We start from the raw sequence: 16,602 nt of genomic DNA, 5'->3' as shown, positions 1-16,602 counted from the left end.
CACGTTCAACACTACCAGTCTGCCACGCAACTCTCCCCTCCGAACAGACAAACACGTCCTCTGGAATGGAACAGAATTAATAGCCCAGGAGAAAGAACTGCTAAAGGGACCCCTGAAACCCCCTGAAACCCCTGTCCCGGCCGTCCCCTCCCCTCGTCCACCCCCCTATGTCTACCCTTCAAAACTTGGAATTGTCGCAAGAGCTGGAGGGCTGTATTTCTCATCAGAAAGAGATCAGTGCTATAGTATGACCACACTGACTCTAATTTATTAAACACACACCAGCACAGAGAAAGCACACATAACAGATACCATGAGAGTAACAGTCCTATCCACTTAAGAGAATCATCCCAACACACACGTCTTATCATCTGTTTTGAATTTCTAACTTTATTTCCTACCAGAATAGATTTGTTTTGTTGATATTTCCACAGCTTAATTCCCTGGTAAAAAACACATTCTGAGGCAGTCTCTCTCTCTCTCTTTGCAGGGAACTGAATTGGAGAGTTGGCAGGCAGTGAATAGAGAGAAGCTTCACTTCCCTACTTGTTACTCTAGCTGCCTACTGCACCGTGGAAACAGCATGCATGCATTCTGCTCTTACCTTTCATAGCTGAAATCACAAAATACATCATTAAGCTCCGAGTCCATAAGAGAGCACTATCACCAGCTCAAAGCCCTCCACTGCTGTCTCAGCAGCAGCTGGCCAGCACAGCTCTGTCTCTCAGCCTCCGAGCATGAACACACGAGAATCCATGTGACTGTGACATCAGCACTCATGTCCGCCTGTTCCCACCCCCTGCCTTTGATTGGCAAAGCAGGCAGCCAGTGGGGGCGCTGAGAGCTCAGGCGCTGTTTGCAGTACTAAGGCTTGTCTGAGGGCTCGCTAGACACAGCACACTTTCACTATCTTGTCTTGCTTATCGTTTAGTGCCAGGATAAAGTCATAACAGTTTCTCTGCCAGAAACAAAAATTCCATTCCCTTTTTTGCTTTCATAATGTAAAGAAAATAGGACAACTAAGGAATGAGAAGAAAAAAGTTCAAGAGAGACTGGAATAGAGAGAAAAGGGAAGATAAATAAAATAAGTAGATGAATACATTCAATGAGAATGAGGGAAGGAGATAATATAGAAAACACAAAAGGGAGATAATCTAGAGAGAGGCTGTCTAATTCCCTGAGGCTCAGTGATAACAGAAGTCCTCTCTTCATTTTCTCTAGATGGTACTACTCATTCTGCCTCCAGATGTCTACCTGCAGAGCAGCGGTGGGGCCTTACAGAGCCCAGACGGACGAGTGGAGGACGGATGAGTGGTGGTTCAGCCCATCCCGACCTCTCCACAGGACTCACACACCTCTCACCTCTCTCCCCCTCTCCCATGGCTCACACACACAAGCTCTGGCAGGTGAGAAAGGGTTTGGCTGATCCCCTCCACCCCACAGTGACTAGCGGATGAGTTTCTCTCTCTCTCTCTCTCTCTCTCTCTCTCTCTCTCTCTCTCTCTCTCTCTCTCTCTCTCTCTCTCTCTCTCTCTCTCTCTCTCTCTCTCTCTCTCTCTCTCTCTCTCTCTCTCTCTCTCTCTCTCTCTCTCTCTCTCTCTCTCTCTCTCTCTCTCTCTCTCTCTCTCTCTCTCTCTCTCTCTCTCTCTCTCGCCCCTATAATAATCTGTTCAGACCCCTTGCCAGCTGGCACTATCTGACACAATATTCTGTTCATAGTGCCATGCGGCTCTGGCCAATAACCGGGTTCATTTTGAATTTCCATATCATCCCTTCTCAAGAAATATTCAAAAAACTTAATTGCATTATTTAGACACCTTTCATGCTAATAGTTTGGACTGGCAGTTTTACCAAATTCATTTGCAATTTTTAACATGCCCAGTTATTATTTGGCAAACATCCCTCTAATGTTCCATGTGTATATGTCTACAGCCATCTTGTCCTATTGGTACTGCTGCAGGAAGGGTATACTGTGTATACAGTAGGGATCACGACCTATGATACATCAAGTATGCAAATGAACCTCCTGCCCATGACGCCATAAATCTAGCAAATGAACGTGTTTCATTACGACCTCTACATGATCCATTAGAGAAACTATAAACACATTAGCTCATGTTATGTCAACACGGGTCTGTCACTGCACACAATCTAATGAACAAAATAGAATTCAGCTGCAGATATCATCAAATGAAGCGTGTCATGGTTACAAACAAGTGAACGTGATGAGGTGGTAAACACATTTAATTCCCCCGTCACACTGAAACCTAGTGTCTCTCAGGTTGGATAACCACAATACTCTATGTTGCTCTCTATATAAGTCAGTCTGCTGGCCCACGCAGAGCCAGGTTAAACTGTCACTTTCAGCACAGAAAACACAGTGGTGTGGTTGCCTTGGCCGTGTGCTACTAGTTGCTACAGTATCAGTAAGTCTAAAACCAGGAGCCATCTCACTGCTATTGTTGTGAGGTCCTTGTTTATAAAACAGCATGGCTTTGGCCCCTGGGCGGCCAGGCCCCACTGTGACCTCACATACACTCTCTCCTGGCTGCACTCTGCTCTGCACTTTCTTCCCAAACTTTCAGATGACTGCAGATAACAACAGTTTAGTCTAAAGACTGCTTATCTCTGAGGAAAGGAACATCTACAGTACACTACACTGTCTGTGTGTGAAAGACAGAGTGGGAAGGAAAGATTCGAGTTTGTTTGTGTCTGTATGTTTACTGTACGTGAATCTGTATGACTTTTGTAAAACCTTGGTTGAGGACAATGTGTGAAAGCACCCACCGGCCATCATTGACACAATAAGGACCAGACAAGCTAAATGCCTTCTATGCTCGCTTCAAGGCAAGAAACACTGAACCATGCATGAGAGCACGAGCTGTTTCAGATGACTGTGTGATCACTCTCTCCGTACCTAATGTGAGTAAGACCTTTAAACAGGTTAACATTCACAAGGCCGTAGGGCCAGACTGATTACCAGGACGCATACTCAGAGCATGCACTGACCAGTTGGCAAGTGTCTTCACAGACATTTTCAACCTCTCCCTGACCAAGCATGTAATATCTACATGGTTCAAGCATACCACCATAGTCCCTGTGCCCAAGAATGCCAAGGTAACCTGTCTAAATGACTATCGCTCCGTAGCACTCACATTTGTAGCCATGAAATGCTTTGAAAGGCTGGTCATGGCTCACATCAACACCATCATCCCATCCCTGGACCCACTCCAATTCGCATACCGCCCCAACAGACCCACAGATGATGTAATCTCTATTGCACACCACACTGCCCTCTCCCACCTGGACAAGAGGAACACCTATGTGAGAATGCTGTGCATTGACTTCAGCTCAGCATTTAACACCATAGTGCCCTCCAAGCTCATCACTAAGCTAAGGACCCTGGGACTGAACTCCTCTCTCCACAATTGGATCCGGGACTTCCTAATGGGCCGCCCCCAGGTGGTGAGGGTAGGCAAAAACCCATCCGCCTTTGCTGGCCTTCCACATGGGGACCCCTCAGGGGTGCATGCTTAGTCCTCTCCTGTACTCCCTGTTCACCCATAACATTGTGGCCGCGCACGACTACAACACCATCATTAAGTTTGCTGACGACACCACGGTGGTAGGCCTGATCAACATCGACGATAAGACCCTATTTGGTTGTAATATTATCACCTCTCGAAGAGCATACTCACAAGTACAAATGTCTGATTATTCCATGCAAAATAATTGATTACATTTGCATAGTGGCAGCAGGTAGCATAGTGGTTAGAGTGCTGGCCCAGTGACTAAAAGGTTGCTGGATCGAATCCCTGAGCTGACAAGGTAAAAATCTGTCGTTCTGAGCAAGGCAGTTAACTCACTATTCCCTGGGCGCCGTGGATGTCAATTATGGCAGCCCCCCGCACCTCTCTGATTCAGAGGGGTTAGGTTAAATGTGGAAGATGCATTCAGTCACACAACTGACAAGGTATGCCATTTAGCTCTATCATCAGAGTTATACAGCAAATAACTGCATGCTTTCAGGATCAGTAAATATCATTTGATCGTGTACTGTAATTCCAGATTTGTGAGGGTAGCCTCACGATATCTCTCAATATTGGCCACCATTAATTGAATATTTGAGTGGTATAAAATAAAAGTGAAGTATATCTGACAAGTATGAGTGGTTTAGGTTAATTTCCCATCCTTTGTTGGCTCTGCCTGTCAAGCAGCTGTCACGGATCCCTCCGGAACTTTCATTACGCACACCTGTCCCCTATTCCCACTTATTAGTACTTGTATAAGTGTGCCCTTTGGTTTCCATTGGGCTGTCAATTATTGTTACAATGTCCGTTGGTGCGCGTGAGTACCTGTGCTGTGTGTTTTGGCTTTCGTGCCACTGTGGATAGCGCAGATGATTACGGTTCTCGTCCAATGTGTTAATCATTGTGTGCGTGTGTTATTTATTCTGTTTTGGGTTTCTACCCTGTGTTTTGTTGCGTGTTTGTTTGGTCTTCGTCCCCGTGCCTTAACACGTAATTTGGGTGCAATAAAAACCCATATTACGCATTCCTGCGTCTGTCTCCCGAATCATTCATACTGACGTGACATCGGCATTTGCAGATGTACTGTTAGCTGATAATGTTCAATTTACAAACTACCGGTATACATTTTGTACATTTGGCCAAACATAGTGGTAAGTGGACCTAACGTACTTTTTTTTTCTCCAACCAACGTAGGCCTACCTAGCGAAGTTAGCTAATATTATCCCCTTTTCAACATTGTGTTTGAAACTGTTTAATCCCGATTGCTGCTGACAGACAGGATAGGCTACATTGATTGATCACATCAAATTGGCTAGCTAGCTAATAACAGGTCACATCAATATAGCTAGCTAACAAGCTAACTTTCAGGGGATCAACTAGATGGCAATATATATAGATATAGATGTATGTGTATATATATATATATATATATATATATAAAGCAAACTAAATGACACATTGTTAGCTAGCTAGCTACATGCCAAATAGATAGGCTACCCTCACATATCTAAAATTAAATGTTCAACTGCTGTTTACTGATCATGAAAAGCATGCAGTTACTTGCAGTAATGATGATAGAGCTAAATGTGGAATAATTGAAAATGTATAGTTCTGACTACTAAGTGATATTAATATACTAAGTGATATTTTAATATACTAAGCGATATTAAAACCAAATAGTTATTTTATTTTACACCCTTGAAATAGGCATGTACACTAAAGTATGTGGACACCCCTTCAAATTAGTGGATTTGTCTTTTTCAGAAACACCTGTTGCTGACAGGTGTATACAATCGAGCACACACCCGTGCAATCTTCATAGACAAACATTGGCAGAAGAATGTCCTGTACTGAAGAGCTCAGTGACTATTAACATGGCACCATCATAGGAGGGCACCTTTCCAACAAGTCAGTTTGTCAAATTTCTGCCCTGCTAGAGCTGCCCCCGTCAACTTTAAGTGCTGTTATTGTGAAGTGGAAACATCTAGGAGCAACAACGGCTCAGCCGCAAAGTGTTAGCCACACAAACTCACAGAATGGGACCGCTGTAGGGCGTAAAAATCATCTGTCCTCGGTTGCAACACTCACTACCGACATCCAAACTGCCTCTGGAAGCATCTTCAGCACAATAACTGTTCGTCAGGAGCTTCATGAAATGGGTATCCATGGCCGAGCAGCCACACACAAGCCTAAGATTATCAGAAGCTTCTAAAGCCATAACATAATTTTCTGTAATTTTCCAAGCTGTTGAAATTCACAGTCAACTTAGTGTATGTAAACTGCTGAAACACTGGAATTGTGATACAGTGAATTACAAGTGAAATAATCTGTCTGTAAACAATTGTTGTAAAATGACTTGTGTCATGCAAGTAACCGACTTGCCAAGTTTGTTAACAAGAAATGTGTGGAGTGGTTGAAAAACGAGTTTTAATGACTCCAACCTAAGTGTATGTAAACATCCGACTTCAACTGTATAAGGAGGTGGTCAGAGACCTGGCAGTGTGGTGCCAGGACAATACCCTCTACCTCATTGTCAGCAAGACAAAGGAGCTGATCGTGGACTACAGGAAACAGAGTGCCGAACACTCCCCCATTAACATCGACAGGGCTGTAGCGGAGCAGGTCGAGAGCTTCAAGTTCCTCGGTGTCCACATCACTAAGGATCTATCATGGTCCACACACACCAACACAGTCTTGAAGAGGGCACGACACCACCTCTTCCTTCTCAGGAGGCAGAAAAGATTTGTCATTGGCCCTCAGATCCTCAAAGTTATACAGCTGTACCATTAAGAGCACCTTGACTGGCTGCATTACTGCCTTGTATGGCAACTGCTTGGCATCTGACCAATTATTATGATTTTTGAACGCCGATACCGATTCCGATTATTGGAGGACCACAAAAAGCCAATACCGATTAATCGGACGATTTTTATTAATTTATTTGTAATAATGACAATTACAACAATACTGAATGAACACTTATTTTAACTTAATATAATACATCAATAAAATCAATATAGCCTCAAATAAATAATGAAACATGTTAAATTTGGTTTAAATAATGCAAAAACAAAGTGTTGGAGAAGAAAGTAAAAGTGCAATATGTGCCATGTAAGAAAGCTAACGTTTAAGTTCCTTGCTCAGAACATGAGAACATATGAAAGCTGGTGGTTCCTTTTAACACGAGTCTTCAATATTCCTAGGTAAGAAGTTTTAGGTTGTAGTTATTATAGGAATTATAGGACTATTTCTCTCTATACGATTTATATTCCATATACCTTTGACTATTGGATGTTCTTATAGGCACTTTAGTATTGCCAGTGTAACAGTATAGCTTCCATCCCTCTCCTCGCCGCTACCTGGCCTCAAATCAGGAACACATCGACAACAGCCACCCTCGAAGCAGCGTTACCCATGCAGAGCAAGGGGAACAACTACTCCAAGTCTCAGAGCGAGTGACGTTTGAAACGCTATTAGCGCGCACCCCGCTAACTAGCTAGCCATTTCACATTGGTTACACCAGCCTAATCTCAGGAGTTGATAGGCTTGAATTCATAAACAGCAGAGCTGCTGGCAAAACGCACAAAAGTGCTTTTTGAATGAATGCTTACGAGCCTGCTGGTGCCCACCATTGCTCAGTCAGACTGCTCTATCAAATCATACTTAATTATAACATAATAACACACAGAAATACGAGCCTTAGGTCATTAATATGGTCGAATCCGGAAACTATCATCTCAAAAACAAAACATATATTCTTTCAGTGAAATACGGAACCGTTCTGTATTTTATCTAACGGGTGGCATCCATCAGTCTAAATATTCCTGTTACATTGCACAACCTTCAATGTTATGTCATAATTACGTAAAACTCTGGCAAATTAGTTCGCAATGAGCCAGGCGGCCCAAACTGTTGCATATACCCTGACTCTGCGTGCAATGAACGCAAGAGAAGTGACACAATTTCACCTGGTTAATATTGCCTGCTAACCTGGATTTCTTTTAGCTAAATATGCAGGTTTAAAAATATATACTTCTGTGTATTGATTTTAAGAAAGGCATTGATGTTTATGGTTAGGTACACGTTGGAGCAACGACAGTCCTTTTTCGCGAATGCGCCCTGCATCGATTATATGCAACAGGACACGCTAAATAAACTAGTAATATCATTAACCATGTGTAGTTATAACTAGTCATTATGATTGATTGATTGATTGTTTTTTATAAGATACGTTTAATGCTAGCTAGCAACTTACCTTGGCTTCTTACTGCATTCGCGTAACAGGCAGTCTCCTCGTGAGGCAGGTGGTTAGAGCGTTGGTCTAGTTAACAGTAAGGTTGCAAGGTTGAATCCCTGAGCTGACAAGGTAAAAATCTGTCGTTCTGCCCCTGAACAAGGCAGTTAACCCATCGTTCATAGGCCGTCATTGAAAATAAGAATGTGTTCTTAACTGACTTGCCTAGTTAAATAAAGGTGTAAAAATATATATATAAAAAAATCGGCAAAATCGGCATCCAAAATTAACGATTTACGATTGTTATGAAAACTTGAAATCGGCCCTAATTAATCGGCCATTCCGATTAATCGGTCGACCTCTAGTGTGTATAGACAAGTACTTCACTGAAGTTCAGCTCCCTGCCATCCAGGACCTCTATACCAGGCAGTGTCAGAGGAAGGCCCTAAAAATTGTCAGACTCCAACCACCCAAGTCTGTTCTCTCTGCTACCTTACGGCAAGCAACACCGATGCACTAAGTATGGAACCAACAGGACCCTGACTAGATTCTACACCCAAGCCATAAGACTGTGAAGCATTTTTTATTATTTTGGCTCTATACTCTGTATGTTGCACATGGGGATGTGTGAAACTTTCTCTCAGCCATAAGTGTGCCGCTTGCGTCGCCTCATTAGCTACCTATTGAGGTGACACGATCGGCTAAGACACTTGAGGAGGGCGGTCAAGTGTGTTTGCGAGGCAGAGGTCCCGAGTTTGCGCCAGGTATGGGCTAAATCGGGAGAAAGTGGTATTCGCTAAGCAAGCAGAGTGACATCCTTTACAGTGGTGCCTAGTGACTCAGATCTACAGTTGTGCTCAGCTCAATGCTGGGGACGCTGTTGAGTAAGTTTGAGAGGTGAATGTATCACATGGGGATGTGTGAAACGTACTCTGTGTTCCGTTTGCATCGCCTCATTAGCTACTAAGCTGTGTGACGTACTGTACATGAATGTGGATTCTACCATAATTACGGGTAATCCTGAAAGAGTCGCGAATAATGATGAGTGAGAAAGTTAACCTTTCACGAGCCTCAACCCCGGATCCGGGAGCACCCCCCCCCCCCCCCCACACTGATTAGCATCGCTAGCATAGCGTCACAATTAAATAGTAGCATCTAAATATCATTAAATCACAAGTCCAAGACACCTAATGAAAGATACAGATCTTGTGAATAAAGCCACCATTTCAGATTTTTAAAATGTTTTACAGGGAAGACACAATATGTAAATCTATTAGCTAAACACGTTAGCAAAAGACACCATTTTTCTTTGTCCACCATTTTTTCTCTCCACCAGTAGCTATCACCAATTCGGCTAAACTAAGATATTGATAGCCACTAACCAAGAAAAAACCTCATCAGATGACAGTCTGATAACATATTTATGGTATAGGATAGGTTTTGTTAGAAAAATGTGCATATTTCAGGTATAAATCATAGTTTGCCATTGCAGCCACCATCACAAATCTCACCAAAGCGACTAGAATTACTACAGAGAGCAACTTGTATTACCAATTTACTCATCATAAAACATTTCTTAAAAATACACAGCACATAGCAATGGAAAGACACAGATCTTGTGAATTCAGACAACATTTCAGATTTTCTAAGTGTTTTACGGCGAAAACACAATAAATCGTTATATTAGCATACCACATATGCAAACGTTACCCGAGCACTGATTCAAGCCAAAGAGAGCGATAACGTAAATATCGCCAAAATATATTAATTTTTTCACTAACCTTCTCAGAATTCTTCCGATGACACTCCTGTAACATCATATTACAACATATATATAGAGTTTGTTCGAAAATGTGCATATTTAGCCACCAAAATCATGGTTAGACAATGACAAAAGTAGCCCAGCTGGTCAGAAAATGTCGTGCACCATATTAGACAGTGATCTAGTCTTATACATAAATACTCATAAACTTGACTTGACTTGAAAAATATAGGGTGGACAGCGATTGATAGACAATTTAATTCTTAATACAATCGCGGAATTACATTTTTTAAATTATCCTTACTTTTCAATATAGGTTGCGCCAAGCAAAGCTACACCTAACAAAATGGCGGAACGTGTGTTTAACATTTTTCTACAGAACAACGATTTATCATCTTAAATATTTCTTACTATGAGGTGATCTTCCATCAGAATCTTGGGCAATTTATCCTTTCTTGGGTCTAATCTTCTTTTGGTCGAAAGATGTCCTCTTCTCTGTCGAAATGCCCACTAACGTTCGACTGGGACCCCGAAACGTGCCCGGCGCTTCAAAGTGCACAACAAAGCAATGCCTCAAAATCGCACTAAACGGATATAAATTGCTATAAAACGGTTCAAATTAACTACCTTATGATGCTGTTAACACCTATAACGAGTAAAAATATGACCGGAGAAATATTTCTGGCTAAACTAAAGCTTGGAAGGAGGCGAGTCGGATGTCCTTCGCGCGCCACGCGCAGGCAGCCAAAGGAAGTTACTTCCGGTATTTGGTGATTTATAGAGGCACTGATTGCGCAATCGACTCCATTCAAAGCGTCATCACGTACTGACACCCAGGGGAAGACGTAAGCAGTGTCTGTTTCTCCATAGCATTTACAGTGACCTTTAAACTGACTCCAGATCAGTGGCCAAGATGTTTGAAATCTGACTCCCTATCATGAAAAGTGCTGTAGATTGAGTTCTGTTTCACTCAGAGACAAAATTCCAACGGCTATAGAAACTAGAGAGTGTTTTCTATCCAATAATAATAATAATATGCATATTGTACGAGCAAGAATTGAGTACTAGGCAGTTTAATCTGTAGAGGAAATTATGCTAATGCGAAACAGCACCCCCTATAGTTGCAAGAAGTTAAACGCACAAATATCATAATCCCAAGACATGCCAACCTCTCACCATTATAATAACAGAGGAGGTTAGCATTTGGAGGGGAGGTATGATATTTTGCGTTTAACTTTCTCACTCATCCTTATTAACGATTCATTCAGGATTATCTGTAATCATGGTAGCATCCACATTCATGTAGAAGGGTTTCGCAACATATTCTATTCTTATTTACAAAAAAAGTGACTCCAAAATGACGCAATACATGATTTACCATTCATTTCTATTGGCCACAAAATTCTGAAACACAACCAAAACAAACAGAAAATGCATCCAATAAATGTTGAGAGTCATAAGCTTGATGTAGTCATTGTGTGCTGTGAATTTGAGATCAAATAGTTAACTTTTTATTGCTTTAATAAACACACGTATAAGTGAATTTGTACCAAAACTTTTGCGCCCCTAAAATGGGGGGACTATGTACAAAAGAGTTGTTTTTTCTAAACGGTCCACACGATATGGATGAAAATACCCTCATAGCCAATGTTTGATTTCAAATTCAAACTGTTGAAGTATAGAGCCAAAAGAAGACAACATAGTTAGTCTGGGTAGCTATTTGGTTAACTATCTGCATCGACCATTTTGGCACAAACCTTTTTTACTCATCACATACGCTGCTGCTACTGTTTACTATCTATACTGTTGCCTAGTTACTTTATCCCTAGTTATGTGTGCATATCTACCTACATTATCTTGTACCCCTGCACATCAATTCTGTACTGGTACCCCGTGAATATAGCCTAGTTATCCTTACTACTTTTCTATTACTTCTCTATTTTCCTTCTCTCTGCATTGTTGGTAAAGGCCTGTAAGTCAGCATTTCACTGTTAGTCTACACCTGTTGTTTACAAAGCATGTAACACATAATATTTGATTTGATTTGACTGACAAAGCATACAAGCCACAATGCATCCTGAGAGTGTCACACTATACTGTTATAATCTGTCTCAATGCAGGTTTTCTTCTGGATAAAAGCTTCTGCATCCTAGGCACAGTGAGAAGAGCAGACATACTGGACCAGCTGACTTACAGCTACAAGTCAGGAAATACCTGGTGTTTCTGAGGACAGCTGCTGCCAGAAATGCCACTTCCTCTGAATGCACAATGATGGAACGCTCCCCTGACTACAGCCCATTCACAATGACAGTATGCCAATACTGAGGTGTTGCTGATCTCATTACCACATTGCTTAAATCACAAAACAACTGAGAGTTAATGTCTTTATATGAATGTGGTGATGTAATGGAAGATCAATTATATGTCTGTAATCCATTAACTATGCAATGGTACACTGATGTCATTGGTTTACCATGTCTTTTGTGTGTTATACCACCTCTTCACGTTATGACATTGAATATCCTCCACGGTTATAGTCAATAAATATCCCAGGTGATGTGACTCTTTGATCTCTATTCAGTTCCATCTGGAGATGGACTAGTACCCATCATTTCTTGCATATGTGTTTACTGAACCTATCCCAAATCAGAGGGGTAAGAATTAGCAATGACTCCTTGATGTGTGTGCAGAGCCAGTGTCAGATTTCCCACAGAGAACCAGCTCTAGCTGCAGTCAAGAGCTGACCTGGGCTGAGCCGGACTGCAGTGGGTCCACACTCACTGCCTCTCTGCATAAACAACGGCCCAGTCAAGTGTCTTGCGCTCCTCTGTGATTAATTCTAGCAAATGTATTTATTGTAAACAAGCCCTGTGGGACGGAATTCAATTGAGAGGAGACTCGGAGCCTCCACTGGTGCCCTGGAGGAAAGGACAAGAGCCGATAATGGCCTCATTAGCAGTCTGTCAGTAGCCATCCCACATCCCACGCCTCTCTGCCTGGCTGGGCTGGCTGACTTGGGACGCAGCTGACCCATGTTAACTCCTACAGTACCACGCCACTGCCCCAACGCTTCACACCACAGAGCATAGAGAGCATGGGGACTAAGTGCTCACCATCCTCTGTCTCCCAGGATTACAACACATATCAGAGATACAGATACAACGACGAATGGTGAATAATCCGTACAGCGACATGGACGATGTGGAGGGGTATGTGTGTGTGTGTATTGCCAGCCCCCAGCTGAAGTAGAATTAACAAGATTCAACAAACACCCAATGAAAACAATACAGATCAATTTAATATAAATTCCAAGCAGTGGAGGGCATAATATCAAACCATAACAGCACCGACCCATACGAGACAATCATAAACCAATTTAGAGCCATTTCAGGCAATTTCCTGCGGCTTCCACTTGTGGGGAAGACTTCAATAAATCACACAGACAACAAAGGGAATATCTATTTCAGGGAAAATGGGAGACTATTTGGGTTCTTTCAGTGGGGTGGGAACAGAGCATTTAAAGAGGGGTTTGGAGAGTTTAGAAACATACATCTATGCCGCCATGCCTGTGGAGGAGTGTCATGGTATAATGTATACCTAGAGAAAATGCTGTGGAAACATTATTGGTAATGGATTTTCCATTGAGCATGGTGGGCTGTGCGGTGTGGACAGAGGCAGGTGGCTGTAGAGGAGAGTGGTGGTGGTGGGCTGCTGACTGACTGACACACAGTGACAGTGTGATCAGTGGACTCTCCATTAGTGACTGTACAATGCTCTCCATATGTGGAGCCCCAGGGCAGCCCAGCATCAGCCACAGCCCAGCTCACAAACCCACCCCATATTTATAGAGCAGTAAGGCCACACAGACAAAAGACAAAAGCCTCAGTAAAATGACATGTAAGAGCTTTTCCACCATTACTACAACTGCAGGGGGAGGTGCATTAGGTTACGTCTATGCCACAGCCATAACTGACATTATAACTGTATCCACATAGTCACTACAGTCTATTTACTATAATGTGGGCGAATAAAACAGCTACAACCTCTGGTACTAGGGCTACTAAGAATGTCTGCTAAATGACTCAAATGTAAATGACTCAAATGACTCAAATGTAAAATGTACTATCACCATTATTTATAAAGTATAGCTACAAAATGCTATTTTGTCTCCATGCTCATCCAATCTCTGAGAACAATCATACATTCCATATATTTAAGTCAGTTACATGAATTTGATTTAGATTTTACAACACAAAGCTCGTATGTGTTAAATAAGACATGATAAGAGAAAAGTTACGACATCTACCACAGAAGAGGGTTCAGTGGACTTGAAAAGATGTGCGTCATGATGGAAATAAACTATGGAAATGTCAAAAGATCAAGATTTTTTTTTTAAATGTTGTGCAGGGAAGTACATGTCTGCTCTAAATTAAATGAGGACCCTTCCAGGTATTAAAGAATACGGAGACATTTGGCAGTAAACAATTTGATAAGCAGTAAACTCCTCTAATTGAAAACATCAGATGCCCCCCAGCAGCTAGTTTGTAGTGGTTTGACGTTGTTGTTGTTGTCATCCCTCTGTTCAGTTTAATAGAACTGGGATGCCAGGATGATTCCTTTGTCTTTGGGCATTTCTTATTTTGTAATATGAGTAATATGAGAAAGAGACCAAATGTGTTTACAAGATGCAGAATAGGATCGGCTCCTCATTTGATCACGATGGGTCAAAACAATAACTCATCTCTGTGAAAGGTATTTGATTATGGATTACAAGGAGGTTGCTATTAGAATAGAAAAAGTAAATGTATCAGTAAATCAATTATACAGAATTGTGCTCACTTCAGATGCACAGTAAATTCATGAAGATCATGACAAAGGAAAGAAAGCTGCCTTTGAGCTGTAGAAGCATATTCGATAGCACTGACAACACGTCCAACAAATCTGAATACACATCAAATTGTACAATCATGCGTCCCGAGTCCCTTTTGCACAGAGCTGCCTGTGGGGATAGAGGGGGAGGCCATATTAGGCTTGAGAGAGAGGCAGCATGAGAAGAGGGAGAAGGAGAGATTATAGGAGGCATTGCAGCCGTGCAAGAGGCTTAGCCTGGCTAGGCGGGGAGGCGGAACCCAGTGAATTCTAATGAACTGGCAAGACTCCCCAAAACCAGCCTTTCCATCTCCAGCAGGACAGAAGGGAAGGTGATTAGGCACTCTGCACTCCTCTGCACCCCCTCCACGACAAACCTAACAGAGCAGGTCATTTTCCCTATGATAATTATGTCCATAACCAGTCATGAGGGATTGGTAATGGACCTGCTTATTCTTCATGTACTGCAGAGGCGCCGGCTAAGGCTGTCGTGGGGAAAAGCATGATTATGTTTATTTTGTTGTTGTTGAAGGGTGACTCTTGTAAGAGTAGCGGTGGCTGTTGAAAAGGCCAGCAGGGGAACTTGGCCTTTGCGGGGGAAGTTAACGAATTAACTTCATTATTGAGGCACATACCAGGGAGACCCCCTGGAGTGTGTGATGCATTACCTAGTGTCAAACACTCCCCCAACATCTCCAAATTAGAGCAACATCAACTCTGGGGGAGGTAGGCATGTAAACTAAAATAGTTAACCTTCTGACTTGAAGGGAAGAACAAAAAAAGTGCAACAAACAAGGATGTTCACAGACATGGTTTCTATATATTTCTGTTTCAAGCAGAAATTCAATGAGCTCCTTAGTGAAACAAAATGTGTATCCCTGCTTGTAAATTAGAACGTGCACTAATGGTTTTCTGTCTTAATTCACCAAGCCCTTCTCTCTGGATACACAACGATGAATAATGAGGGAAGCCTGCTCCTGTGACTGCTCTGTACAGAACACCTCTGAAGAAAACGGTGTTCGCCTTAAAATAACAATGTCCTGTGTTTGTTAAAAAGAACTCTGCTCAAGCATGAAAGTAACTTTTCCAAAGTTCACAGCACTCTATAAAACCAGCGACCCACCAGAGGGACTAACTTTTAAGAAGGAGGGAGATCTTCAGGCTATGGATGAACACAGCACTTAGTCTTCCCCCTTCTGTTGGGCCTTGCTGGAGTTTCTCCATGGAGTACGGTGGGATCTAGCAGTAGCACTTTAAGTCGGTGCGCTCTGAACACTTGTACTCTTGACTTATGAAGATGCCATTGATTCATCACAGGGTGTGCTCCTCCTGCACTCTTGCACATTAGTAATGTGGTCCGCAGAGGAGGAGGCCTGTCACTACTCTGTACCTGGACCCCACGAACAAGGTAGGTCAACGGGAGGCGTCAGCGCACTGGCCCACTTTTAGTCTTTCACAGCACCTTTAAGTTTCCACGGTCTCCGCCAGCCGAGAGGACGTAGAGACAGACATGCTGAGCTAGGCCTGGGCTGTTCATACAGGACAATCCACAGACATCAGGCTTGATAGTAAATGTGTGATTTAACTTCTATCTTCATTTGTATCATATAATAATTGAAAGTCGGTCCAGCAACATAACAACAAAGGAATGAGTGTGCCTCAAAGAATACATATTTGTAAGTGAGATATTGTGCCCTCCAAACCAACACAAGCCTAAGGGAATTTCATCAGAAGGCTGGGTAGTCTTCTGTAATATCAGCGTAACAAAATGTTTTGAGCACCAAGCACATGATCATCTGTTCTTCTTTCATATAATATAGAGCCACTTTAAGTCAGTATAAGCTTTTGACCTGAATACTGCAGGTAATGCAAGTTTAAACACCTACCTCTGTATTCATGTTTGTCATTTTACTAGTGAAGATTAGGTAAAAAAGGCTATTTGAAACCAAAACACAGGATTAAAGGATAATGCTGCTATGTGTCTTCTGAGTCGACCTTGATTCTGTAATCAAGCACTATACTGTAACAGCATGTTTCTCTCACTCTTATAGTCAATTCACTTTCTGTACAGCTGCTCAGTTAGACGTGATGGCAAACACTTGATGGTACAATTCTGGCTGAGGGAGAAAACTATATTGACCAGATTTTTTTTACATGCATTTTTTTTCACCTTTATTTAACCAGGTAGGCTAGTTGAGAACAAGTTC

General features: G+C 42.2%; 1 protein-coding gene across 3 annotated transcripts in view; it reads right to left on the bottom strand.

The window, feature by feature from the left end:
- LOC129862466 (nuclear receptor ROR-alpha A) overlaps nt 1–16,602 on the bottom strand; it is a 311,180-nt gene that overhangs the window by 75,791 nt on the left and 218,787 nt on the right. Inside the window, exon 1 of one of the 3 annotated variants that reach the window (XM_055934179.1) lies at nt 605–860. The exons of the other annotated variants lie outside the window; for them this stretch is intronic. Within the exon in view, the coding sequence (XP_055790154.1) occupies nt 605–635 (31 nt within the window). The 5' untranslated portion in view covers nt 636–860. Of the gene's footprint in view, nt 1–604; nt 861–16,602 lie in introns of those variants that run through there. 3 annotated transcript variants of the gene reach the window in all.

The sequence above is a fragment of the Salvelinus fontinalis genome, chromosome 9, assembly GCF_029448725.1.
Source record: "Salvelinus fontinalis isolate EN_2023a chromosome 9, ASM2944872v1, whole genome shotgun sequence".
Taxonomy (NCBI): Eukaryota; Metazoa; Chordata; class Actinopteri; order Salmoniformes; family Salmonidae; genus Salvelinus; species Salvelinus fontinalis.
This window is presented reverse-complemented; position numbering and strand designations above follow the sequence as displayed.